This window comes from Aquarana catesbeiana, linkage group LG06 (assembly GCF_042186555.1).
Source record: "Aquarana catesbeiana isolate 2022-GZ linkage group LG06, ASM4218655v1, whole genome shotgun sequence".
Taxonomy (NCBI): Eukaryota; Metazoa; Chordata; class Amphibia; order Anura; family Ranidae; genus Aquarana; species Aquarana catesbeiana.
Genome location: NC_133329.1, coordinates 54,740,030 through 54,765,712, shown reverse-complemented (window position 1 = coordinate 54,765,712; position 25,683 = coordinate 54,740,030). Strand labels below are relative to the sequence as shown.

The window sequence follows — 25,683 nt, the reverse complement described above, 5'->3', positions numbered from 1 at the left end:
TTACACAGAGTCACACCGCAGTGATGTACTGTGTATTCATGGAAGGATTCTGATAGGTTGGGTCTGTACTGTGTTTAGAGAAGAAGGCTCTGATTGGTGGAGAGTCTCCATAGCATACTCTCCTATTGGTGGAGGTTGTGCAGTATACTCTCTGATTGGTGGAGGAGGATTATTTTTTTTCTCCCATCCCCCGGCTGTATACATCGGGGATGGGGGAGGGGCTCTGAGTAAAAGGCGGGGCTGGACTGTACACCGTAGCAGGGAGAGGGGCGTGTAAAGGCGGGACTGTGATGGAACGTGGGCGGGACTTTGGCGGTACACTGAGAAGGGGAAGAAGGAGGCGGGGCCATGGCAGACGCGCTGCATGCCGGGAGGCTGCATTGTTCCAGCTGATGCGGCACGGGGTCTCCCGGTCAGCAGGAGCAGGGAGCGGGGCCCATGGCGTTCCCGGGGCCCGGGCGCCCGGTGTGTAGCGGGGTGTTCGGGGGGCTCATCCAGCCGCCGCTGGCACAGAAGTTCTATTGCCACCCCGGGGGCACCAGCGGGGCATCTGTGCCAGCCTCCCCCCTTCCCCCACACCCTGAGCCCGAGCCTGACAGACCCATCGGATACGGGGCCTTCGGGGTGGTCTGGTGAGTGCCGGGGTGGGGGAGGGGGCTGTAATGACACCCCTCAGATGGTATGGATGGGGGGGGGGGGCCCTGTGTGTGATCATGTGACCTGTGTTGGGGGTGGAGGGGGCATCAGGTGTCTGGTGTGGGGGGGGGGGGGATACAGGAGGGACATTAGGTGAATGGTGGGGACGGGGGGTATAGTGGGGACATCAGGTGACCTGTGGGGGGGTATAGTGGGGACATCAGGTGACCTGTGGGGGGGGTATAGTGGGGACATCAGGTGACCTGTGGGGGGGGTATAGTGGGGACATCAGGTGACCTGTGGGGGGGGTATAGTGGGGACATCAGGTGACCTGTGGGGGGGTATAGTGGGGACATCAGGTGACCTGTGGGGGGGGTATAGTGGGGACATCAGGTGACCTGTGGGGGGGGTATAGTGGGGACATCAGGTGACCTGTGGGGGGGGGTATAGTGGGGACATCAGGTGACCTATGGGGGGGGGTATAGTGGGGACATCAGGTGATCTATGGGGGGGGGGTATAGTGGGGACATCAGGTGATCTATGGGGGGGGGTATAGTGGGGACATCAGGTGACCTGTGGGGGGGGTATAGTGGGGACATCAGGTGATCTATGGGGGGGTATAGTGGGGACATCAGGTGATCTATGGGGGGGGGTATAGTGGGGACATCAGGTGATCTATGGGGGGGGGGTATAGTGGGGTCATCAGGTGATCTATGGGGGGGGGGTATAGTGGGGACATCAGGTGATCTATGGGGGGGGGGGTATAGTGGGGACATCAGGTGATCTATGGGGGGGGTATAGTGGGGACATCAGGTGATCTATGGGGGGGGTATAGTGGGGACATCAGGTGACCTATGGGGGGGTATAGTGGGGACATCAGGTGACCTGTGGGGGGGGTATAGTGGGGACATCAGGTGACCTGTGGGGGGGGTATAGTGGGGACATCAGGTGACCTGTGGGGGGGGGGTACAGTGGGGACATCAGGTGACCTGTGGGGGGGGGTACAGTGGGGACATCAGGTGACCTGTGGGGGGGGTACAGTGGGGACATCAGGTGACCTGTGGGGGGGTACAGTGGGGACATCAGGTGACCTGTGGGGGGGTACAGTGGGGACATCAGGTGACCTGTGGGGGGTAAAGTGGGGACATCAGGTGACCTGTGGGGGGGGGGGGTATAGTGGGGACATTAGGTGACCTATGGGGGGGTATAGTGGGGACATTAGGTGACCTATGGGGGGGTATAGTGGGGACATCAGGTGACCTGTGGGGGGGGTATAGTGGGGACATCAGGTGACCTGTGGGGGGGGTATAGTGGGGACATCAGGTGACCTGTGGGGGGGGTATAGTGGGGACATCAGGTGACCTGTGGGGGGGTACAGTGGGGACATCAGGTGACCTGTGGGGGGGGTACAGTGGGGACATCAGGTGACCTGTGGGGGGGTACAGTGGGGACATCAGGTGACCTGTGGGGGGGTACAGTGGGGACATCAGGTGACCTGTGGGGGGGTACAGTGGGGACATCAGGTGACCTGTGGGGGGGTATAGTGGGGACATCAGGTGACCTGTGGGGGGGGTATAGTGGGGACATCAGGTGACCTGTGGGGGGGTACAGTGGGGACATCAGGTGACCTGTGGGGGATACAGGAGGGACATAAGAAGACTGGTGTGGGGAGTGCAGGGTGTTATTAGGTGATTGGTGTAGGGAGTACTGGGGGGGGGTCTTCAGATGACCTGTAGCGTGGGGAACCATCAGGTGACCCCGGTGGGAGGGGACACTTTGAGTAAACGTTTTATTTCTGTGGATTGCTGTAATCATCTTGGTGAGGTATTTGGAGGTACCCCGGGGGAATGCATGGTGAAGAATTTGTGGGGGGCCTGGGGAATGGATGGTGAGGTATTTGGGGGTACCCCAGGGTAGAGCTAACTTTACTGTTTTTTTTTATATATATATATATAAATTATTTTGTAGATTCATTGAAGTGTATTTTTTTTCACAAAAAAATTGTGTTTAAAAGACCTCTGCACAAATACAGTGTGACATAGAATATTGCAACAATCGCCATTTTATTCCCTAGGATCTCTGCTAAAAAAAATGTGTGTGTGTTTGGGGGTTCCAAGTAATTTTCTAGCAAAAAATACTGGTTTTAACTTTTTAAAAAACAAATGTCAGAAAAAGGTTGAGACTTTATAGCGGAGCTCCGCCCACCACTGCATAAATTAATAACCAGCAGCTACAAATACTGCAGCTGATGGCTTTTAATAATCGGACTCTTACCTGTCCTGCAGTCCAGCGATGTTGGCACCGCTGCTGATGGCTGTCGTGTGCTGCCGCCGCCATTGCGTTTAGGGGTACCCGGCAGTGTAGCCTTTCGGCTTCACGGCCCCGCTCCTCTCTCCTACTGGCCCGGTGATGGGGGGGGGGGAGGGAGGGAGCCGAGCCGTGATGTCAATATCCGCGGCTGTGGCTCTCGGAAGTGGGAAGGGGATACCTGTCAAAGACGCATAGAGATAGTGAGGGGGGTTGAATTGAGATCACGATTTTTAACGATTAATGGCGCAGCTCTACCCCACGGTATGGAGGTTACTCAGCTGTAGATGTTTGCAGAGCCCTGTGGGTCTCTCTCATAGGACAGTGTCCGCTCTGTATGAACTTTGTATGTTTGGTGGGGTGTTCCGGCTCCTTGCGGTGGTCTGCACTCTGGGCTGGTGTGGTAGGTTAGAGGGTGCAGCACCCCATATTTGACAGGACTGAGGTGGTACAGCTGGCAGTAGAAGTGGCTGAGAGCTCTGTGACAGTAGTGGAAAGGACATGTGCGGAGTGCCCGGGGTTGGTAGGAGGGAGGCGTGCGGAGTGCCCGGGGTTAGTAGGAGAGAGGCGTGCGGAGTGCCCGGGGTTGGTAGGAGGGAGGCGTGCGGAGTGCCCGGGGTTGGTAGGAGGGAGGCGTGCGGAGTGCCCGGGGTTGGTAGGAGGGAGGCGTGCGGAGTGCCCGGGGTTGGTAGGAGGGAGGCGTGCGGAGTGCCCGGGGTTGGTAGGAGGGAGGCGTGCGGAGTGCCCGGGGTTGGTAGGAGGGAGGCGTGCGGAGTGCCCGGGGTTGGTAGGAGGGAGGCGTGCGGAGTGCCCGGGGTTGGTAGGAGAGAGGCGTGCGGAGTGCCCGGGGTTGGTAGGAGGGAGGCGTGCGGAGTGCCCGGGGTTGGTAGGAGGGAGGCGTGCGGAGTGCCCGGGGTTGGCATATGAAAACAACTGGCAGAAATCGGTTTCAGATCGGCATTTGTATTTTTTTTAAGACTAATTATCAGAAGCGGTTGCTGTGTGATACCCGGGGTCACCGTGGCGTGGCTGATAGGATAGTCTGTGGTGGGCACATAGAGTTGATGGCTGACGTTTCCCACCCGTCATTGCCTAATCTCATGACGTCTGTGGGGATTGAAGGTTGGTGTGTGGCCGGTGCTGTCCCTGGCAGTGTCCTTGTGAGGTCCCTTTTCCCAGTCAGTGTTATCAGTTCCCATGGCAGGCAGATATCCTTCATTCTGGAGTTTGTGAGATTTGGGATTTCTGTGGTCTGATTGCTGGAGCGCCCCTCAGCCGTATTTCCAAATATCAGACGTTTAACCCCCCCACATTGTCTGAAACCAAACCACCCACAAAGTGATAGGTGGAGCTAGTCAGCCTCTGACTTCTATTGTTCACATACTTCAACAGTGAGCTCTCCCTGCTGTAATTCCAGCACAGGGATGGTGGGAATCTTGCATAATGGGCACAGCAAATGTACAGACCCAGGAACTCAGCACAGGGATGGTGGAAACCCCTCATTGGGCACAGCAGATGTACAGACCTGGGAACTCAGCACAGGGATGGTGGGAACCCCTCATAAGGGGGGGGGGGGGGGTAGGGGTAGAAAGAAGATAAGTGCCCCTTGTATGCAGTGGTAAGCCTGGTGATAATAGCTCTTGCAGTTCTGTAATTGTTTTCTTTGTACTCGGCAGGTCAGTGACGGACCCTCGCGATGGCAAACGTGTCGCCCTCAAGAAGATGCCAAATGTCTTCCAGAACCTGGTGTCTTGCAAACGGGTCTTCAGGGAGCTGAAAATGCTCTGCTTCTTCAAACACGACAATGTAAGGAGTGAGCGATGCCCACTGTGCCTCCATGGGGTGTTGGTGCCAGCTTGGGTGTGTAGATGACCAATAGCATTGGCAGTCTGTGATGGGTTCAGGTTGGCACTCCTGAGCATCTTATACACAGGGGAGAAAATGGCATATAAAGAAATAAGAGCTTGTGGGAGCCGGCCCTTTAATTGGGTCATGATGTGCTGGGCCGGTAGGACGGGCTCCGGATCATGTGGCGCTGTGATTCGTTGCACAGTTGTGACATCATTGGGAGCCTTGTCCAATCTGCCCCATGCCTGGACCGGCACCCGGCTCAGCAGCTCCCGCCCCCTCCACAGCCCATACTTTTTATTATTTTCGCATATACATTTATTATTAAATCAAATTTAGTGACATTATTTAAATTTTACACATTTTTAGTGCCACATCGACTAAAAATAAGATTATGGATAGTTGGCTGCTTGGTCCATATTTTTTAGCTCACAGGCTTTACAGTCTGTTATTATTTGTTGGTTGGCTCCTGCTCTCTCTGTGTTGATTCCCTGAACTTTTGGTCTTCACAGGTGAGGGTGGATAGTGCGTTCTCCAGCCATTCTCTTAGCTTGGAGAAGGGAGGGGGAGGAGGGGAGTGCCTTACGATCGTAGGCTATGGGGCTGTGTGTTTCTCTTGATGTACAGTGCATTCGCAAAGTATATTATAACAAAATGTGAGAAAATTGTGTTCTGTTACAGCCTTATTCCAAAATGGATTAAATTCATTATTGCCCTCAAAATTCAACAAACAATACCCCATAATGACAACGTGAAAGAAGTTTGTTTGAAATCTTTGCAAATTTATTAAAAAAAAAAAAAAAAAAAATCCGATGTACAGAAGTATTCACAGGCTTTGCTCAATACTTTGAAGCTCCTTTGGCACCAATTACAGCCTCAAGTCTTTTTGAGTATGATACTACAAGCTTGGCACTCCTATTTTTGGGCAGTTTCTCCCATTCTTCTTTGGAGGACCTCTCAAGCTCCATCAGGTTGGATGGGGAGCGTCGGGGCACAGCCATTTTTTTTTTTATTGGTTGAACTAGATGGACTTTGTCTTTTTTCAACCTGACTAACTATGTAGCACAACTCTAGTCCCTGCATGCACATAGGACACTGCAAGGAAGCCACCCTGAACCAGGAAACCCGGGGCAGCAATTACAGCACCGGCTTAAACTGGAACCTCGGCAAGGCTTAAAAGATAAAGAATCCGCATACTCAAAGTGATTAAATCGGCTGCTTAAAAAACTGAGGGTGGAATATCACTTGAAGTGACACAACACAGGTTAATAGTCCAGATACAATTTTATTCCAGTATTTAGTTAGAATATCAAAAGAGACCAAACCAGCTGCTGATGGGACCTGTGCCTAGTATTATACTGGTAAATATGCCACCAACGTTGTGCCCCCAACACAGAGCATTTGCATGATCATTTTTGAGCCCTGATGAAGGCATTTTTGGACTCATTGAAACGCGTTGAACAACTCTTTTGATCTTCTGCCTGACCCTATACTGGATGAAAATTGTATCTGGTCTATTCGTCTGTGGTGCTTCAGTTGTAGATCTGCTGTTCTAGTTTGATTGGTCAAGGAAGAGGAAATTAACCTTCCTCTAACTAGGGAATTGGGTAGTTCTCTATCCCATGAAGTTGTTCTAAATCTAAAATATAGATAGATCAATAGATGGATAGATATATCTACCAGAAGAGGAAGTTCAGAGCAGGTGAGAAGAATGTTTAAATCGGGGGTCTCAAACTGGTGTCCCTCCAGCTGTTGCGGAACTACAAGTCCCGTCATGCTTGTAACTGTCAGCCTTGCAATGCCTCATGGGACTTGTAGTCCCATGAGGCCGCTGGAGGGCCGCTAGTTTGAGACCCCTGGAGGGTTTGTTAACTCACTGGGTTAAAATTGCATAATCCTCTCTATGTAATATGCCCTGTGTCTATGCCTTATAAAAAATAATGCTGCCATATACCTGTTTGAAAGCTCTGATTGGTGGTTACGTGATCCGCTGTCTCTCTCCTCTCTCGGCCTGACAGCTGCAGTGGGCGGGGCCGAGGATCCCACACTGACTTCAGCCAGGAGGGGAGAAGGAGAGAGGCGGCACCGCCCACTGCAGCTGTAATGCGAGAGAGGAAAGACGGCGGATCACGTGACCGCCGACCAGCGCTCAGAAACAGATATATTGCAGCATTATTTTTATAAGGCATAGACACAGGACACATTACATTAATACATAGAGAGGATTATGTCATTTTTTAACCATAATTTGAGCAGCAGGAGGGGAGTGGGGAGCAGAGCGGCACGGACACGGAGCTGGTAGGAGGGAGAGAGCACAGAGGTGACAGCAGGGCTGCGCATGACTGAGGCACCTCAACTAACTATGGTGTCAGGGCTCAGCAGCCATGATACACCATGGTCAGTTTACAGGGGGGGGAGGGTATAGCCAGGTAGGATCAGCCAGGTATTGCAGGTGATAGAAGGGGCCAAATGACACAGCACAAGCACTGTGCTATATAACATGCTATAAGAGAACAGGATTTTTTTTATTTTTTTTTTTTTGGCAGGGGGGTTAACAAACCCTTTTAATAAAATGAAAAAAAAAAATTGCTTTTACAAGCTTGTCTTGTATTAGGAGGGCTGGTGCACACAGAAGGCTTTTTATCTTGCTGGATAGAAAGCATTTACCCTGTTTCCCCGAAAATAAGACCTAGCGTGATTGTCGGGGATGGCTGCAATATAAGCCCTACCCCCCAAATAAGCCCTAGTTAAAGTCCTTGTAGGTCTTATTTTCAGGGTAGGGCTTATTTTCGGGGAAACAGGGTAAGATTAAAAAAAAAAAAACCCTTTTGACTTTAGAACTACTTTTAAGAACAGTGTAGGTGTGGAGCCTTATATTGTGGAGATGTACACTCCTCTTATTCCTCTGCATCCAATATTTTTGTGATATTTTATACTACCTTGACTTTTTATCTGGGAAGTCCCAAGTTTAATTTCTAGGATCACGTCTCTCTATAGATAAAACAGGATGGGCTCTAGAGTAACAATGCCCAGTTCTCTCTGAAAGTCAATAGCAGTCCGATTGATGTGGTGTCCATCGTTAAGCGTGAATCCTGAAGAAGCTATTAACAGCGAAACGCGTTGATTCCATACGCTTATAATATCTAAGACTGTCTAACACTGACTGTATTGGTTTTATACGATACGAATTTACTTTTGATGACACTTCATCTTTTTAATGTGATGCAACAACGTTGTGTTCTTATACTATTGAAGGTTCTATGCTCCCTCATTTGTTGGCACGATTAACCACTTCCCGCCCAAGGTACGTCATGACATCCTGGACTTTGATCGGGGATATCTGAATGACAGGTGCAGCTACAGGCATCATCCAGATATCCTCTCTTTCGGCTGGCATTTCAGACACTTGATCATTCTTGCAGGAGGGGACGTCGCTGCCCTCCGGTGCTTCTACCGGCTTGCCCATGCAATCGGCGAGCCGGAGAAGGAATCCGCTGTAAGTTGTTCATAGAGATTTCCGAGGGACAGATGGTCCCTGGCCATCTCTGACCTTTGGAGGCCTGGGCGCGACGTTATGACGACACGTCCCGACGGAAGTAAACCTTGCCAGGGACTCGGCTGGAAAGGCTGTGATTGTTTGTTTATTTTTTTTCTTTTGATCTTGGTCTTTCCTGCCTGGAGGAGAGATGTGAGGTCTTATAGAGGTCTTAGAGACCCCAAGTATAAAAAAAAAAAAAAAAAATTTCTAATAAAATAAAAAAAAAATCTAATAAAATAAAAAAATTTTAATAATAAAAAAAAAAATTTTTTAAGCGTGCTCGCACACAGAAGTGAATGCATACGTACGTCACGCCCTCGTATGTAAACGGCATTCAAACCACAAATGTGAGCTATCGCCGCAAATGTTAGAGTGAGAGTAATAATTCTAGCCCAAGACCTCCTCTGTAACTCTAAACATGTAACCTGTAAATTTTTAAAGCATCGCCTATGGAGATTTTTAAGTACCAAAGTTTGATGCCATTCCACGAGTGTGCGCAATTTTAAAGCGTGACATCTTTCACGTTCTACAAAAAAATTGGGCTAACTTTCCTGTTTTATGTTGTGTGTGTGTGTGTTTTTTGTTTTTTTTGTTTTTTTTTTTTCTTCATGAAACAGTTTTTCTGTTTTTTTTTTTTTTTTCCCCCCCAAAATGCATTTGAAAAATCACTGCACAAGTACCGTGTGACCTAAAAAGCTGCAAATATAAATTATATATATATATATATATATATCTATCTATATCTATCTCTGAGGGGGTAACTTTCTAGAAAAAATATGATTTTTACATATAGGAGAGAAGTGCCAGAATTGGCCCGGATGGGAAGTGGTTGTTGAGGGCCCCTCCTCTTTTTTGGGATCTGGCCTGGCTATGTTGTGGTTTTGTTATATTGCTTTTACAAACACTTTAAACTGACTGGTTACCTGTAATCTATACCCCATTTGTGTTTTCATACTGTCACATTGAATAAGCCAGACTGTGCTCATAGTGTTATTGAATGTATAATTGGAGACCACTATGACTTACTATGACCCGTCTTGTTTTTAAGGTTCTGTCCGCCCTGGATATCCTGCAGCCCCCTCAGATCGACTGCTTCGAAGAGATGTATCCTTTATGAGGACAAGGCATTGTGGGGAGGTTTATGTAAATGACGTGTGTTGCTTGGCCTCAAGTGTTTGGATTCAGAAGGCCGGGTCACCTACACAGGGTGGGACTGACCATTGTAATGAGGATCAGTCCATCCAAATTTGGTGAAAACAAATGCTTTAAAGTGGAAGTAAACCGCATCCAAAAAAAAAAAATTGGGCCGTTTAAGTCCTAATATGCTAGTATGCCCCAGATACTAGCACATTATGACCGATTTGCCTGAAAAGAGAGCCCCACAGCAGCGCGCTGTTGCCGCTAAAGGCGCTTCCATCTTCACCCGGTTTTCTTTCTGGGTTCACAGGCTTCAGCTATCTGATTGGCCGGGCCAGCAATGATGTCATTCCCACTCATGTGCGTGGGTTGTCGCTGTTTACAGCAGGGCTCTCAGGGAATGGCAGGGATATGCCGTTCCTTCAGGTGATGACACCGGCTGCGTCTAAAGTAAATATCTCCTAAATGGCCCACGTTTAGGAGATAATTACAGTACCTATAGGTAAGTCTTATTATAAGCTTTACCTATAGGTGAAATTCATACAAGGGAGTTTACTCCCACTGTAATTATTACAGCATGAGTGGATGACTATTAGACCTTCCCAGCAATGCAGATGATGATTTGGATTTGCAACATGGGGTTTATATTGAGTTTTACAAAAGGCCTTTTTTTTTTTTTTTTTTTTGTGTTAAGATAAAAGTATTTATTGCAGAAATGTCCTCAACCACTTCAATACTGGGCACTTTTAACCCCTTCCTACCCAGGCCAATTTTCAGCTTTCGGCGCTGTCACACCTTGAATGACAATTGCGCGGTCATACAACACTGTACCTAAACTAATTTTTATCTTTTTTTTTTTTTTTCACACCAATAGAGCTTTCTTATGGTGGTATTTAATCACCACTGGGTTTTTTTTTTTTTTTTTGCTAAAGGGGGGAAAAAAGATTAAAAAAAATTATTTTGTTATAAAATTTTGCAAATAATTTCTCCCCATAAATTTAGGTCAAAGTGTATTCTGCTGCATTTCTTTGAAAAAAAAAACAAAACCCCAAATCGGCGTATATATTTAGTCTGTAGGAGAGAGTCCACAAACTATAGTATATATCTGAAAATTGATCAATCCTGATGTACTGACGGACTATCTCATTTCTTGAGGCTAGGATAGTACAGATACACCCCCCCCCCCCCCCTCCAAATGACTTCCTTTTGGAAAGTAGACTGTCCAATGTATTTATTAGGAGGCATGATGAGTTTTTTTGAAGTTGATGTTTTAGAAAATTAAGAAGAAAAAAAAACGCAACAAATCACTTTTTTTAGTTTGTTTATGCAGTGACCAGAGCAATACAGTGTTACCATGGCAACACTATACTACTCTAGGGTGGTGGTCCGATTTTTTTTTTTTTTTTTTTTTTTTTTTTTTTTTTTTACATATTGATTATAACAGTGAATTTCACTGTTCTAAGCAACAATTTTTTTGTTTCTGAATGAAGTCTAATCATTCAGCATTTACTATTGTGATTAGCTGTTATTGGCCACAGCTAATCACAGATGGGCCGTGACTGGCACTGTCTGTACCATGTGATCATTGTGATCAATCACAGATCAACTACTTAAGCGTGTAAGCTCCTTGACTAATGTGAATGTGATATATATATATATATATATATATATATATATATATATATATATATATATATATATATATATATATATATATATATATATATATATATATATATGATATAGATATATATATATATGATATATATAAAATATGTATGTGTGTGTGTATATATAGCGCTGCGGTACATTGACAGCGCTATAGAAGTACCTGCAATAAAAATAAATATGCAGTAGTACACAATAAATGGCATGTATGGAAGCCATCCATTGATTGTGTACAATTGTCATGTTATTTGCTGTGATTGATCACATCAATGGTATGGCACCAGCATACTGGTACACTGATCTGGCATCAGGCTATGTTCGGTGGCCACAGCGGGTGACAGATCATGCCGCAGCGTGGCCCGTTCTGGAGAGGATGTAATATGATGCCCACCCAGAATGGTGAATGCCCACCCTATAGTAAAATGACAAGGTGTTAAAGTGGAATTCCAGCTATACCTAATATGCTTAAATTCTGTGTCCTCCCCCCTCCTTACACGTATGCTAAATAATCTGTGTAAGAATGTGTGTCCCTACCTATTTTTTGGATGCTCCAGTCCGGTCACATGAACCGGTGTCTTGTCGAATACTGTCCCCCCATCGGATAGTGTCCGCCCTGTACTGCGCAGGCACAGTACGGAGGATAAACGAGACGCCGAAAGTCTCCGAAGTTCAACAGCTGATCATCAGCTGTACACGGCGCCTGCGCTTTTATTCTCACCCTGTGTCCAGGTTCATTCCCTACTATCCAAGTGGACATAGAGTTAGAATAAATAGATGACGAGCGCAGTGAGGCCGTGCCCGAAGCTTGGCGAGCGCAGTGAGGCCGTGCCCGAAGCTTGGCGAGCGCAGTGAGGCCGTGCCCGAAGCTTGGCGAGCGCAGTGAGGCCGTGCCCGAAGCTTGGCGAGCGCAGTGAGGCCGTGCCCGAAGCTTGGCGAGCGCAGCGAGGCCGTGCCCGAAGCTTGGCGAGCGCAGCGAGGCTGTGCCCGAAGCGTGGCAAGCCCGCGAGGGGCCCTCTTACAAAGCCATCACTAATAAGTGCCCAAGCGCCGTGTACAGCTGATGTTCAGCTGATCAACTTCGGACACTTTCGGCATCTCCTTCTCCTCCATACTGCGCAAGCGCTGCGCCTGTGCAGTACGGGGCGGACACTATCCGATAGGAGGACAGTTCTCGTCAGAACACCGGCTCCCCTGTGTTAGCCAGCAGGGCTGCAGGGGGAGAGGAGGGAGCACCGACAATAGATGGGCCATTGAAGTCTATGGGTGATGTCACCCCTCCAGGCACTACAAGTCGTCCTTTAGTGCTGTCTCCTCTCCCAAGCAGCTGATATGGGCTGAATAGGCAAGTATATACATCTTTCTTACACAGGTTAGTCAGCAGAGGTGTTCGGAGGGGGGAGGGGGACAGTTTTAAGGATAGTTGAGTGTAAGCTGGGATTCCAATGATTGTTTCACAAGACAAAATACCTGTGTGAGAAGCCTTGGATGGAAGCAGTGTTCTGTTATAGGTGTAGTGCTGTTGAGTTTCAGTGTCGCTGTCCAAAATGGCGTTGTTTTTTGCTCTCTCCCTCCATCCAGTCGTTATGATCTTTGACTTTCTGGCCTCATCAGATATGTGATCACAGAGCTGATGCAGACTGACCTGCACAAGGTGATCGTGTCCCCACAGCCGCTGAGCGCCGACCATATCAAGGTCTTCCTGTACCAGATTCTGCGAGGTGAGTAGTGCTGGAGGCCACTAGTGTGTTTATTCCTGATTATAATGGGATTGTTCTGATATACTGACACACAGCTGTGTGTCCTGCTTACCTTTATTTCCTGTCCATAGATTGGGTGCCACGGGGACAGGAAGTGAGGGTGAATCTTTTCAGTAGAGCCCCAGACTGCAATAAAAGTCTCATTTTTGGTTTTAAAAAAAAATGAATTGAATTGGGCTTTATAGGCATTCATGTATGTGAACTGCACCCCTTGCAAAGGATAATACCGTTTAGCTGGTCCTGTGACTCTGGCACTACTTCCAGACTGCAGAGCCAGCTCTGTGACCTCCCTTTACCCCACTGCACTACACATAGGTCACAACCCCCTCCCCCACCCTGCCCCCAGCCTGCTAATTGGGCAGTGAAGAATTGGCACACTTCCAGAGAAATGGCAGCTGGTGGTATATTTCTGGGGGGGGCGGCAAACAGTGCACCCACAGCCGCTTCCTGATTGGCCACTGAGGGGAATCAGTATTCATTCGCTATTGTCACACAACTGGGTGGGCTCGGGGCGCAGCACTCTGTGTCCCAAGCCAATCCTTTTTTTAAGCCTGTTAGAGCCTCTGGCTTTAAAAGAAAAAACAAAAAAAAAACCCAGATTGGAATCCATGCATCCGGCGCCCCGCATGTAGATTAGGGGGCTGGGCGCATGGATAGGGGGGCAGCGCCTGTATGGACGGGCCGCCACTGATCCAGAGGTGCCAGTAGAAAAGGTAAAGTGCATATGATGGCCTCCACTAGCGCTACTCCACTGACCATGGCTCTGACACCTTTCACTCTGCCCACAGGAAGCCCTCCTTGGGCGGGGCAAAACGCGCCGGAGACATGGTAAGTGAAGCAGCGCTATCTGAGGCCGTCGCATACACTTTACATAGACCAGGCTGGGTGAGCAGCGTCTTAAACTTTTTTTTTTTTTTTTTTACTAGCAGGCATCTAGTGTTGGCAGCATTGTGCAATGCCAGTGGACCCTACACTGCCAGCCCTATCCAGTCTGAGACCTGTTGTACAATAATAGGAAGCGAAAATGTACACGGGTTAAGGTGCCTACACCAGCTTTATTTTACAGTACGTTTTACTGATCACTGAGGATTTTAGCTGTAATTATGTATCTGAATGATGGTGGGCGGGAGAAAAATTGGAGGCGGGACCATTTTAGGACCGAGCATTACTATTTTTATGAATAACCAGAAGAGAAGTAATTGCTATGAAGCACCTGAACTGACATTTAACCCCCTTGTTGTGTTTTTTTTTTTTTTTTTTTTTGTCCCCACAGGACTGAAGTACTTACACTCCGCTGGGATCCTGCACAGAGACATCAAGCCAGGAAACTTACTGGTCAACAGCAACTGTGTGCTCAAGGTGTGATTTCTTCCCTCCCCCACGCCATGGTTCTTTTTTTTTTTCCACCTCAGAAAATTCCTAGAGAGACTAATTCAGCTTTCTCGCTCATATATGTCTCTTCTCGTCTCTTCATCACTGTGGCATATAAATTTTATTTTTAATGGAAGGACACAACAGTGGTTTACAAAAAAATAGTTATATAAAACCTACCCTCACCTGATGAGGCTCAACCCCTAGTTCCCCTTCTCTAAAGTTTTATCTTTATTTATAAATCTCTCTGTTTCAGATATCCAAAAAGAGACAAAAACAAAAAAAAAAAAAAAAAAAAAAAAACCAAGAAACCGCATACATATATATATAGCCTCCCATCTCCCTCCCATCTCCCTCCCATCTCCCTCCCATCTCCCTCCCATCTCCCTCCCATCTCCCTCCCATCTCCCTCCCCTCTCCCCCCCTAACCCCTGTGCAATGCCTATGTTCTATTTGGTAGGTAGTTAAATTTTTTCTGCATAACTCCATGTTTTTTTTAAACTCCTTCCAACATTTCCATTTATCTACTTCTCTCTTTTCCTCTTTATACAAAGAAAACTGTTCCATGGTATAGGTCTCCTCCACGGCATTTATCCAGTCCCACATCTCCGGACTTTCTTCCCCCCCCCAATTTTTGGGGATTAATCTTTTTGCTGCGTTCAATAAATGTGGGACCAGAGATGCTTTATATTGTTTCACATTCCCTTCTATGCCGTGGAGGAGAACCACCCACGGATCCTCCTTCACCTCGATTTTTGTAATCTCCTTTATCGATCTCAAGATTTTTTTCCAATATTTTTTAATTACCGGGCAACTCCACCATAAGTGAGCCATAGTACCCATCCCTCCACAGCCCCGCCAACACTCTGCCGATTTCCCATGTTGGAACTTACTTATCCTATCTGGCGTTGCATACCACCTTGCCATACATTTATAATTCATCTCGGCCGTTTTTATATCCGCCGCTGAGCTATGGGCCAAAAATAACATTTTATTAATCGTGCTCGTGTCTTTTTGTGTTCCCAATTCCTTTTCCCATTTTTTGATAAATGTGGGTACCTCTGCTTCTTCTTCCTTCAATATTAATTTATATAGCTTAGATACTGTGTTTTTTGTTTTTCCCGAACAACATAATTTTTCTAACGCTGTCAAGTTTTCTCCGGATCTTATCGGTTGAGGTAGATTTTTCACGAAGCGGTCTAATTGCATATACCTCCATTCATCTATCACCCATGTGTCAGTGTTTTGTTTCAATTCAGTGATTGTGACCATTTTCCCTTTTTTAAGTATTTCTCTAAGCTGTACTTTGTCTTTTTTTTATCCAGTTCCCACCTATGTCTCTTTTCCCTGGTGCAAAAAACTCATTCTCCTTTAATTCTATCAGGGGAGAATTATAAATCTTATCTAACTGTTTATATACTACCTCCCATGTCTTTAAAACTATTTTTGTCAAACCGTGCGTTCCCTCATCTACCGTTCTGTGATTCGGAGGGTTCCAAATAATAGATCCTAAACGTGTTTTACTATAGTAATTCTCTATATTCACCCATCTTTTTTCTTGGTTATCCCTAGCCCATTCTATTGCTCTTGATAAAATTATTGCTTTATAATATTTTAGGATATCCGGGACCGCAAGGCCCCCTTTGTCTTTATCTTGTTTTAGGGTCTTGAGAGATATTCTTGATCTTTTGTTTTTCCATATTATATTAGAGATTATTGACTTCAGTTTTCTAATATATTCTTGTGGGAGTTTAATAGGTAACATTTGAAATTTATACGTGATCTTGGGTAAGAGGACCATTTTTATGGCGTTAATACGCCCCATCCATGAAAGAGGTTTTGTCTGGAGTTTTTTCCCTTCCCTCTTTATTTCATCCAAGAGATGGATATAGTTTTTTCTATATATCTTTTCCGGGGAGTTTGAGAGCATTATTCCCAGATATTTGATCTCTTTTTTCCAGCAGAATTGGAAATCTCTCTTCAGTTTTTCCTCCTCTATTTTACTCACGTTTATCTTTAGAATTTCCGATTTCCCCATATTGATCTTAAAATTTGTTATTTCGCCATATTGTTTTAATATTTTAACCAATCTTGGTAATGTATTTCCGGGATTACTTATATAGAAGAGCACATCGTCCGCATAAGCGGCCAATTTGTGCTCCTCTTCTCCCACCTTAAATCCTTCAATGTCCGGGTTATTTCTAATTGTTGCCAGGAGGGGTTCTAGGGCCAGCACGAAGAGAAGGGGGGACAGGGGGCATCCCTGTCTTGTCCCTCTCCTCATCTCGAAAGGTGGCGACAGGGTTCCATTGATCTTAATGGCCGCCTTGGGTTTTCTATAAAGTGCTTTGATCCTTCCTATCATCTTTGGGCCTATTCCTATTATTTCTAGGGTTCTAAACAGGAACTCCCAGCCCACCCTGTCAAATGCCTTTTCGGCATCACTTGACAAGCGCAGGCCTGGGAGTCCCTCCTCCCTTCTCTTCTGAAGCAACAATAGGGTTCTCACCCCATTGTCTCTTCCCTCCCTTCCTGCTATAAAGCCTACTTGGTCCGGATGAATCACCCCATTCATCAATTCTTTTATCCTCGTGGCCAGTATCTTTGAATATATTTTTGTGTCTACGTTAATCAATGATATCGGTCTATAACTAGCGCATAAAGTCGCGTCTTTGGCCTCTTTGGGGATTACGGTGATTGTAGCAAAAAGCGCCTCACTACTTAGTTCAAACTCACTTCCCACCCCGTTCATGTACTTACACATTTTCGGGACTAGTATGTCTTTAAATTTCTTGTAGTAATATGTGGTGAACCCATCCGGACCTGGGCTTTTCCCCTGTGTACTATCTGCTATTGCTCTGTATATCTCCTCCTCTGTTATTGGTTTCTCCAAGGCCTCTCTAGAATTTTTTGTAATCTTGGTTAATTTGGCACATTTTAAGAATTCCTCTATCTTCCTGTTTTTATTTTCCTCACTTATCTGGTCACCATTAATCTCCTCCGTATATAGTTCACTGTAGTAGTTTTTAAATACTTCACCAATCTCTTTGGTTTCATAAACCATCTTCCCATGTTTATCCTGTATCTTTCCTATAAAGTTTAGGGCTTTTTTTTTCCTGAGCATTCTGGCTAAATGTTTTCCCGCCTTATTTCCCCACACATATCTTTCTTTAGCTATTTGGTTGAATTTTTCCTTTGTTTCTTGTTCCATCAACTTTTTTAATTCATCCCGTTTATTGATCAGTGCAAGGTATGTTGTTTGGTGGTGTCCTCTGTGTTTTTTATGTTCTTGTTCTAAGTAAAAAATTTCTTTTATAACATTTCCCATCCTATTTTTCCTTTCCTTCTTTCTCCTTGCTCCCTCTTTTATTATTATTCCCCTTATGTAGGCTTTATGTGCATCCCATGTCACCGATCCCGATGTATCTCCTGTTTCATTTGTTGCAAAATAAAATTTTAGCTCTCTCTCTATTTTTTTGGAGATATCTTCATTTTGCAGTAGATCTTCATTTATTCTCCACAGTGATTGTCTCCCTTGAGCCCTGTATATCTGCATCTCCATCTCAATAGGGGCATGGTCTGATGTTGTGATTATTCCTATTTTTGAGCCTACTATCCTGTCTAAAAGTCTATGGTCTACTAAGATGTAATCAATCCTAGAGTACGTCCGGTGCACAGGGGAGTAAAACGTATAGTCTCGTGTTTTACCATTCATGATCCTCCAAATATCTACCAGTTGATTTTTATGTAGTTCCTGTTTTATCTTCTTCATCTGTCCGTTATTCGTCCCCTGTGCCCCGGACGTACTATCGATCTCTGGTTCCAAGCACATATTGAGGTCACCCATTACTATAAGTTCCCCCTTCCTAAAATCCATTAATTTCTCCAATGTGTCCTTCAGAAACCTCACTGGGTTTTTATTAGGGGCGTATATGTTGGCGAGGGTGCATTCTATTTCTCCAAGTATTCCTCTGATGAATAAAAATCTCCCTCCTGGGTCCTGCATCATACCTCCTAATTTAAATTGTACTCCTTTAGCCAATCCTATCGCTACTCCCCTTGCTCTTTTCGATATTGCATCTCCATAGAACCAATTCGGGAATTCTTTTGATCTTAATCTAATATTTGATTCGTGTGTTAAATGGGTCTCCTGCAGGGACACCACCCCTGCTCCATAGGTTTTAAGTTCCCTCAAAATTTTATGCCTTTTTAAGTTTGAGTTTAACCCTTTTACATTATAGGATAGGAATTTAAATGCTGTCATTTTTCTGAGTTTGCTATCTTTTGTACCTCTGGCCTACCTTGAATTACCCCTTTTTCTATCAATGCATATGCACAAATTACCCCCCCACTCCCCATTCCCCCTCCTCCCCCCACCTCCCTCCATCCATCCTCCCCCCTCCCCCCCCCTCCCCTCCTGGCCCCAAGTGGGTCCCTAGTTTTCTCCATGCCCCGAACGTCAGGGCAACCAACAGACCTGTTTGTACCACAATATGGGGCTCAGTATCCCCTCTCCCCCCCCCCCCCCCCCTCTCCTTCCTCCCTCCATCCCCACCCATCCACCTTCCCCCTCCTCTCCCCACCTGGCCCTATATGAGCCCCTAGTTTGTCCGGCGCCCTGAAAGTCAAGGTGTCTGACAAACCCACTTGTCCCAAGGTGTGGGACCCAGTGTAGCCTCTCACCCCTTCGTTAGATTGAAAATTTGAAGGGGTGTTAATCAGCCATCCTCTATTTTTAATGATCTGTGCACTCTATTTTTAATAATCCTCCTCCCCTCTCCCCTAAACATGTAAAGCTTCTCCCCTCATTTCTTTTTTTTTTTTTTTTTTTTTTTTTCCCCCCTTTCTCCCCCCCTCCCCCCCCCTCCCCCCTAGTCCCCCCCCCATCCAACCCGGTATATCTGGTATCTGTAAGTCCAGTTTTCTACAAAACTCTTCTAAATCTTCGGGGAAGCACAATTTTACTGATCTCCCCTCTTTGTATCCTATCAGGCAGGCTGGGAACCCCCAGCTGTATCTGATGTTTTGTTGTCTCATTTTTTCTAAGAGGGGTTTGAGGCATCTTCTTCTTGTCAGGGTTTCTTGGGATAGATCGGCATACACCTGTAACTCCGCTCCTTCATATGTCAAGGGTGGTTTTCCTCTTAATTTTCTCCAGATCTCCATTTTATCCTCATAAAATCTAAATCTAATAATAATGTCCCGTGGTCTCTCTTCTGGGTTTCGCCGGTATCCAACCCGATGTATTCTTTCTATTCTTAGGGGTTCTTCATCCTTTTTATCTATAAGGGAGCCTAGCAATATTATGCACATTTTCCTCAGATCTTCTCCCTCTTTTTCTGGGACTGATCGTAACCTTATATTCTGTCTTCTATTTCTATTTTCCTGGTCTTCCAGCTTATAGAGAATTTCCTTCTGGGTTTGTTGTGCTATTTTCATTTGCTGTTTAAGGGTTTCTAGTTCTTTCTTTTGATTTTCTACTATTTTTTCTGTTTCTTCTACCCTATCCAGGAGGCTTCCCAGATCTCCTCTCATCATATTGATGTCTGCTTTAATCGACTTTTCCAGTCTCAGTAACATCTCATTCATCTCTCCTTTTGTGGGGGGGAGAGACTCGGATGGTCTCCCCTCTATCCTACTGCTTTCAGACTCTCCTTCTGATATAAAATCTTCCCTGGAATGTTCTGGGGTCTCACCCGCCTTCTTATCTGTCCCTTTTTTATTTTCCACCTTTGCTTTTCCCTGCTTCTCCGCTTCCATATTTCTTGGGCTGGCTCCTTGTGTCATGTAATGCTTCAATGTACTGACCCCTGGTTTGTCTTTTGGAGATTTAGGGGCGCCTCCTCTTGTTGTTTTATTTGTGCTTTTACTCATCTTTGCCCTTCTTATCTCTCTTATCCGTTTACCCAGCCTTAATTCCCTGCTCTCCCTTAATTAGGGGGGAGCAGAATGTCTTACTGGAGCAGGGGGTACCGAAAGAGGTTTATGGGGATGGGTAGTAGAGGTAAAAGGTAAGAGAGCTGTTCCAGGGTTTACCTCTATCTAGGGGTATCCCATATGTCAATCCTGTTGTGTTTTATAATGATTTAGATGTTTTCCCAGCTGATTATGTTTATTTATTTATTATACTTCAGGTGGTTTGTTGGTTCTTCCTGAACTTAGTTCTCCCTCTCTCCTCTACCCCTCCCCCACCACAGCTCTGATACAGATTTTAAACCATTTATCTCTTAGGCCGGTATGTATTCCTTCATCCTCCACAACTCAGCTACTTTATGCTGACAACATTAATGAGCTGATGATCACATATATTCTTTTATACTTCCCTGGCGTTTTTAAATGCAGTCCCTTGATGTTTTATCACAATTACCAACTTTCTCAATGATGTTCAGTTAAGTTATTTTCACTCAGAGTTTAAACTTCAGTATCTCCAGAATACACTTGACTTCTGTCCTTTAAGACTTTCACTTCTCCTGCTGGTAATCAGTTCTCTCTCATCCATCCACCTCTCACCCTCTCCACTCTCCACTCTTACAGGTTCTGTGTCTCAGAGAAAAACTTCCTTTGATTCCTCCAGTGCTAATGGCTGAGGGCTACTGCAACAATAAATCTTCTAGCCAGCTGTTTGGGAGACAGGGACGACGCGGGGGAGGAGGGGGGGAACGGGATGCCAAGTCTCCCAGCTATTTCACAGACATCCAGCCGTTCGTAAGACAGGGGAGACGAGGGGGAGGAGGAGGGGGGGGGACGCCGGGGCTTACAAGCTGTTTCACAGATCACTTTCGGTTTACACTTATCTTATTGCTCCGGCCGTTCCTAAATGTCCTGGGGTGTTTCTCCAGCGGTATCTTTTCTTTTCATGTAGCTGTCATCTTCCCTGCTGACAAGATACACCACGGCTTCACAGAGCTTTCCTCGAGGCGGCTTCCTGCTGCCACACTGGGACCCCTCCCTCCGTGACGGACGCTACGTTCTCACGTCCTCACCTCCCATTGCCCGCCACGCCATGGTTCTTAACATCAGTCCTCAAGTACCCCCAACAGGCCATGTTTTTTGAATTTATATTGGATAAAATAGCTGTTCAAAATAGCAAGCCATCGACTCTGATTTTAAAGTACCTGTGCAAGATAAAGGAAAACCTGCAAACATGGCCTGTTGGGGATACTTGAGGACTGAGTTTGAGAACCACTGGTGTAGACTGAACTGTTATAGGAGAGGTGCACCGTGCATTGTACTCTGTCCACTCAACCTCCAGAAGATTTACCACTTTACCCTTCATGACCAGACCATTTTCTTGTTTTTGTGGCACTGCGCTTTAACTGACAATTGTGCGGTCATGCAACGCTGTACACAAACTAAATTTATATAATTTGTTTCCCACAAATAGAGCTTTCTTTTAATGGTATTTGATCACTTCTGCATGGGTTTTTCTTTTTTTGACCAATTTTTGAAAAACCCACAATATTTTTTACCTTCTGCTATAAAACATATCCAATTAAAAAAAAAATTAAAATCTAATTGCTTCATAAATCTAGGCAAATATATATTCTGCTACATATTTTTGGTATATAAATTTTAAACCTTTTTTTTTTTTTTTTTTTTAACACTAGTAATGGCGGCGATCAGCAACATATAGCGGGACTGAAATAGCATGGTGGGGAGTCTAACACTTTGTGGGGACCAGTGCTACAAATATGCACTGCCGCTGTACTAATGACACTGGCAGGGAAGGGGTTAACATTGGGGGCGATCAAAGGGTTAAATATGTGCCTAACCAGTGTTTGTGTGTACTGTGAGCTGTTTTTACTAAGGGAAGTGCTGCATTTTATTCACTGCTTTGCAGGGAAACAAACCGCCACATCCCCACTGACAGGACAGAGCTCTGTGTTTACACTTAAAGAGCTCTGTCCTGTCTGCCTCCTCCTCGCCGCGAGAAATTAGATTTTGTTGCATATGTTTTTATAGCACCTTAAATATTGTGGGTACATATATAATACATACATACCCACAATATTTTTTATGGTGCTATAAAAACATATGCAATAAAATCAAATTTCTTGCGGCAAGGAGGAAGACAGGACAGAGCCCCGTAAGTGTATATATATGTGTGTGTGTGTATGTATGTATGTATGTATGTGTATATATATATATATATATATATATATATATATATATATTAAAAAGAAAGCTCTATTTGTGTGACAAAGATATATAAATTTCATTTGGGTACAGTGTTGTATGACCGAACAATTGCCAGTTAAATGGCAAAAAATGGCCTGGTCTTGAAGGGGGGGCAAAACCTTCTCAAAGTCAGGTGCCTAAACTTGATGAATCTGTATTTTCTTTGAACTTTGCCCCAGATCTCAGTAACTGATTTGACTCCATCCACACATCCCCCCTGTCTAATCTGCCTGCTTTTCCTCCGTGTCTCTGCGCAGATCTGTGACTTCGGTTTGGCTCGGGTAGAGGAACTGGATGAGTCTCAGCACATGACCCAGGAAGTGGTGACCCAGTACTACCGGGCCCCGGAGATCCTTATGGGAAGCCGGCATTACCAAAACGCCATTGACATCTGGTCCGTGGGCTGTATCTTCGCTGAGCTGCTGGGGAGGAGGATCCTGTTCCAGGCCCAAAGCCCCATCCAACAGGTATGAGTGGTGCCACGGTCAGAGTCCGGCCTTCATTTATTCCACACGGGATCTTACAAGACTCTCTAACTTTTTTTTTTTTTTTTTTTCTTTTCTCCCCCCTGCATTGAAGCCCTTGCTAAATGCACCATACTTGCAGTACATGTATAAAGGAGCCCGACTGGCCAATCACCAGGCCCAGTCACTGCTGTGTTAGGTGGAGGATGATGTCATCAACCTTTTCTGAGCTCTGACACTATCAGATGAGCTCTCATAGGGTTCAGGCATCTGTCGGAGTTTAGGATTGCACAATGAAGAGTAGAATTAGGTCTGGGCTGTCAGAACAAGTCACTTTAACCTGAATGAGCAACACGATCGAAACTCTTTTAAAGTGCAATGCAGATAACACATTGTATTGTACTAACCAAATTGCAGTTTAAAAAAGGAGAACCATAGGCAAAACCTTTTTTTAGTTTTGGATAGAGTGGAGAGGGATTAGAATGCTTGTCAGTTTTTATTGCCGTCTGTGCCCCTGCTAAGGAGATTCACCCTCTCTATATGTCCTCTTTACCATTATCAATGAAAGTGAAAGAAAATCCCCAAATTTTGAGTTGTCCCCAGAAAAGTAATAAATCTTCCAATGGGGACACTAGTTCTGGTGACCAAGGAATTTCCTTAATTTGTAGGGATTTCATCTCACTTCCTGTTTGGCTATGGGACCGGAAGTGATGGGAAGTCTCCGCAATGGGACACAAATGGCGAAAAAAAAAAAAAAAAAAAAAAAATCTGATGGTTAGAACCCTCCCTTGCCCTATCCAAAATAAAAAAAGGGGGAAAAAAAGTTTTGCCTATGGTTCTCCTTTTTTAAACTGCAATTTGGTTAGTACAATACAATGTGTTATCTGCATTGCAAGCATGATCTTTTTTTAGGAATTGGTTATTGTGATATTTTTCTACAGATGGGGACGCTGACTCACAATAAAACATAACACGCATTGCAAAGGAAGTGGACCAAATGATTCCCCCTGGACCTTGAACATTGACAGGATGAGGAAGTGTACATTGATGCTCACAGATCAAACAGGAGGAAAACATTCAGAATATTAGGCTTTTAAACGGATTATGCTGAAGGGACTCTGACTTTGGTCCTGGTTAAAGCTCAGGAAGTCTCACTAGTTTGCTCTCTTCTCCCAGCCTGTCGCTAAGTTACAGGTTGAGAGAGCGAGAGATCAAATAGTTTTGTGTTTATCACAACCTGCTCCAATTTCTGCATTCCTTAGGGATGGCGTCCCTTTCCCTGCCACCTCCCTTCCTGCAGCTTCCTGGGACATGTCACAGATCCCAAGAGGCTGCAGGAGCAGTCACAATGCGCCACACAATCTCGCGCATGTGCAGCAGGGAGTTCTCATATCCAAGATGGCAGCCTCGGGGTCCTGAAGTAATAAGGAGAGCTGGCTGCAGGAAAATGGCGCCGGACCCCAGGCACTAGTAAGTACCTGATTTTTGAAAGTCGGCCGCTACAGTATTTGTAGCTGACTTTAAGGGGGGGGGGGCTGAAGTTTCTCCTTTTAAGAGGGACTATAGCGTATCTGTGGGCCCATATTGTGGGAGATTAAGTTTATCTAATGTTTGGTTTTGATGGGTCGTTTGCGTTTTCAAAATTGTGTTATATCTACTAATTTTGTCTCCCTTTAGTGGCTGTGATCAACAACTGCTGAGATAAAATCCCAGTTACATAGAGAATGTACAGTATTCTTATTTTTTTGTATAGTGCTGACAATTTGCATTCTGTACTTCCACATCAATCCCTGCCCCCAAGGAGCTTACAATCTAAATCTCACATACATGCACATACTAGGCCCAATTTAGACAGGAGTCAGTTAACCTACCACCATGTGGGCAGGGCCGTCTTTAACATTGATTGGACCCTGGGCAAACATTTTATTGGGGGCCCCCCTCCAGCTAGACTCAAGATGAGTTTACTGCAGCAGATCAGGTAGCAATTGTGATAGGATGCTAGAGGTTACAGCACATTATTTCTGCTTGCTGATTGGTTGCTAGAGGTTACAAAACATCATTATTGCTCACTGATTGGTTGCTAGAGGTTACTGCACATCATAACCTCTGCATCAAATTGCGGGTGTGGCCAAACTGCTCTAGCATTGAGGGGTGCACTATGTACAGAGTGCAGGGTTGAGGGGTGCACTACATAAAGAGCGAATAGTTGAAAGGTGTGCTATGTACAGGGTTGAAGGGTGCACTATGTACAGAATGCAGCATTCAGGGGTACGCTAGGTACAGAGTGCAGGGATGCGCTATTTACAGATTGCAGGGTTGGGGGGGGTGCTAGGTGCAGAGTGCAAGGTTGAGGGGTGCGCTATGTGCAGAATGCTGGGTTGAGAGTAACAATATGTGCAGAGTGCAGGGTTCATGGGTGCGCTACATACAGAGTGCAGGGTTCAGGGGTAAGCTATGTACAGAGTGCAGGCAGGGTTAAGGGGTGCACTAGGTGCAGGGGGTGAGGTGGGTGGAGGGGGTGAGGTGGGTGCAGGGATGCATGGCTCCTCTCCCCTCCAGATTCCAGTACAGAGCTCCACACTCCACTCTCCCCCAAGTACAATGCAAAACTCTCCTCCCTCAAATCCCCCCCCCGCCATTCCAGTACAGAGTTTTCCTCTGTCCCAAATGCTACTCACAGGCTCAGCATGTTGTCCTCTGATGTCCGTGCAGCATACCGGTTCGAGGCAGATTCCCCGCCCCCTCCCTCCTCTGCTCTCATAGAGCGTATGTGTAGAGT

The 25,683-nt window shown here is 45.7% G+C and overlaps 1 protein-coding gene across 1 annotated transcript in view; it reads left to right on the top strand.

Moving 5' to 3' along the window:
• Positions 1-349: 349 nt before the first annotated feature.
• Positions 350-25,683, top strand: part of LOC141148434 (serine/threonine-protein kinase NLK2) — a 46,934-nt gene continuing 21,600 nt past the window's right edge. The window contains exons 1-6 of the mRNA XM_073635935.1: positions 350-632; positions 4,620-4,749; positions 9,378-9,433; positions 12,746-12,852; positions 14,165-14,250; positions 22,698-22,907. Coding sequence (XP_073492036.1) covers positions 439-632; positions 4,620-4,749; positions 9,378-9,433; positions 12,746-12,852; positions 14,165-14,250; positions 22,698-22,907 — 783 coding nt within the window. The 5' untranslated portion in view covers positions 350-438. The remainder of the gene's footprint in view (positions 633-4,619; positions 4,750-9,377; positions 9,434-12,745; positions 12,853-14,164; positions 14,251-22,697; positions 22,908-25,683) is intronic.